General features: G+C 75.4%; 1 protein-coding gene across 1 annotated transcript in view; it reads left to right on the top strand.

The window, feature by feature from the left end:
- The window catches only part of WDR5 (WD repeat domain 5), a 54,560-nt gene extending 53,722 nt beyond the window's left edge, over window positions 1-838 (top strand). The window contains exons 7-8 of the mRNA XM_012721183.1: window positions 68-413; window positions 530-838. Coding sequence (XP_012576637.1) covers window positions 68-413; window positions 530-838 — 655 coding nt within the window. The remainder of the gene's footprint in view (window positions 1-67; window positions 414-529) is intronic.
- Window positions 839-1,264: the final 426 nt, after the last annotated feature.

Here is a 1,264-nt window from a genome sequence, read left to right as displayed (position 1 = left end):
GCAAAGGCGGCCACGCGGCCGTTGCCTGAGGTCACCTCGCCGCCCAGCCCAGCCCCATCTACCCTAGGCAGAGTCCCGTGTCCAGCGTCCACCGGGGTCCATCCAGTGCCCTCATCCCCATCCTGGAGGGCACTTCCTCGCCTCCCCCTCCACCTGCTGTCCAACCCCGCTGCCCGCCCGGCCCCCATTCCCACTGCCCACGTGGAGCCCAGTCCAGAGGGGGCATCTCGGGGCAGCCCCTGAAGGTGGAGCCCGACTGCCCGCTCAGGACCGGGCACCGGCAGCACCTGCCGGCAGCTGCGTCTGGGCACCGGGCCCCTCCGGTGCACCTGCCCCAGGCCTCGGCCGGAGACCTCGGCACAGACAGCCGGCCAGACAGCTGGACAGACGGCCGGGTAGCCGACCGGCCTGCGGTGGGGCGTGTCCAGGTGCCTCAGGACGTCCTGAGACTTGCGGGCACACGTGGCTCTGTTGGGGCGAGGGGCCACCGCACCCCACGCCCCGCCGCCCTCTGTGGGGCCCCCTGCAGCCGCTCCTGTCGGGCAGCGCCCGCCCCACCTGCACGGGGCCAGGCGTGACCGACGGGGGGACAGGCCTCCTCCTCCTCCGCTGGCCTCCGGCAGGGCGGCTGCTGGCGCCTGGCACCACGGCCAGCCTGGCCACGCGGCTCGGAGCCATCAGTGAAGTGGCTCCGTGGCCGGGCCGAGCGGCCACAGAGGGGGGCTGCAGCTCAGACTCGCTGTCCATTTGCCCCCGCCCGGCCAGCGGCTGCCCGGAGCCCGGGGGTTGGGTCGGGTCGCCCACGACGCCAAGCCCAGGCCCAGCCCCCCGGATCTAGCCGGGGCCCGCTGCCCGCCCTTCCCTCGGACGCCAGGCAGAGACACTCTGACCAGCAGCCTGGCTCTGGGGAGCCCGCGGGGCTGGGGAGCGCCGGGAGCCTGCACTCGAGAGCGGTGGGGCCCCAAGGCCGCATGAGCACCCCAGCCTGGGGCAGCTCTCCCGGAGGCCCAGCCCCCCACCCCGGGTCTGGGGGCGGCGCCCTGCTCATCAGGGCCCGCAAGAGCCCGCGGGCTGCTCAGCGACTTGGCCAGGGCCGGGCCGGGCCACGTGTGACTCTGGGCAGCTCCTCTGCCCTGGAGCGGCCACGCGCCTGCCCCCAAGGTTGGGAGAGCCCGGGACAGTGCCCAGCACACAGCCTCTCCGCGGGCGGCTGCTGCGGGCGGGGCGGCCGTGTGGGGTGGTCCGTGGCACCCTGCCACCGCGC

This window comes from Condylura cristata, unplaced genomic scaffold (genome assembly GCF_000260355.1).
Source record: "Condylura cristata isolate star-nosed mole 26May11 unplaced genomic scaffold, ConCri1.0 scaffold00006, whole genome shotgun sequence".
Classification (NCBI taxonomy): domain Eukaryota; kingdom Metazoa; phylum Chordata; class Mammalia; order Eulipotyphla; family Talpidae; genus Condylura; species Condylura cristata.
This window is presented reverse-complemented; position numbering and strand designations above follow the sequence as displayed.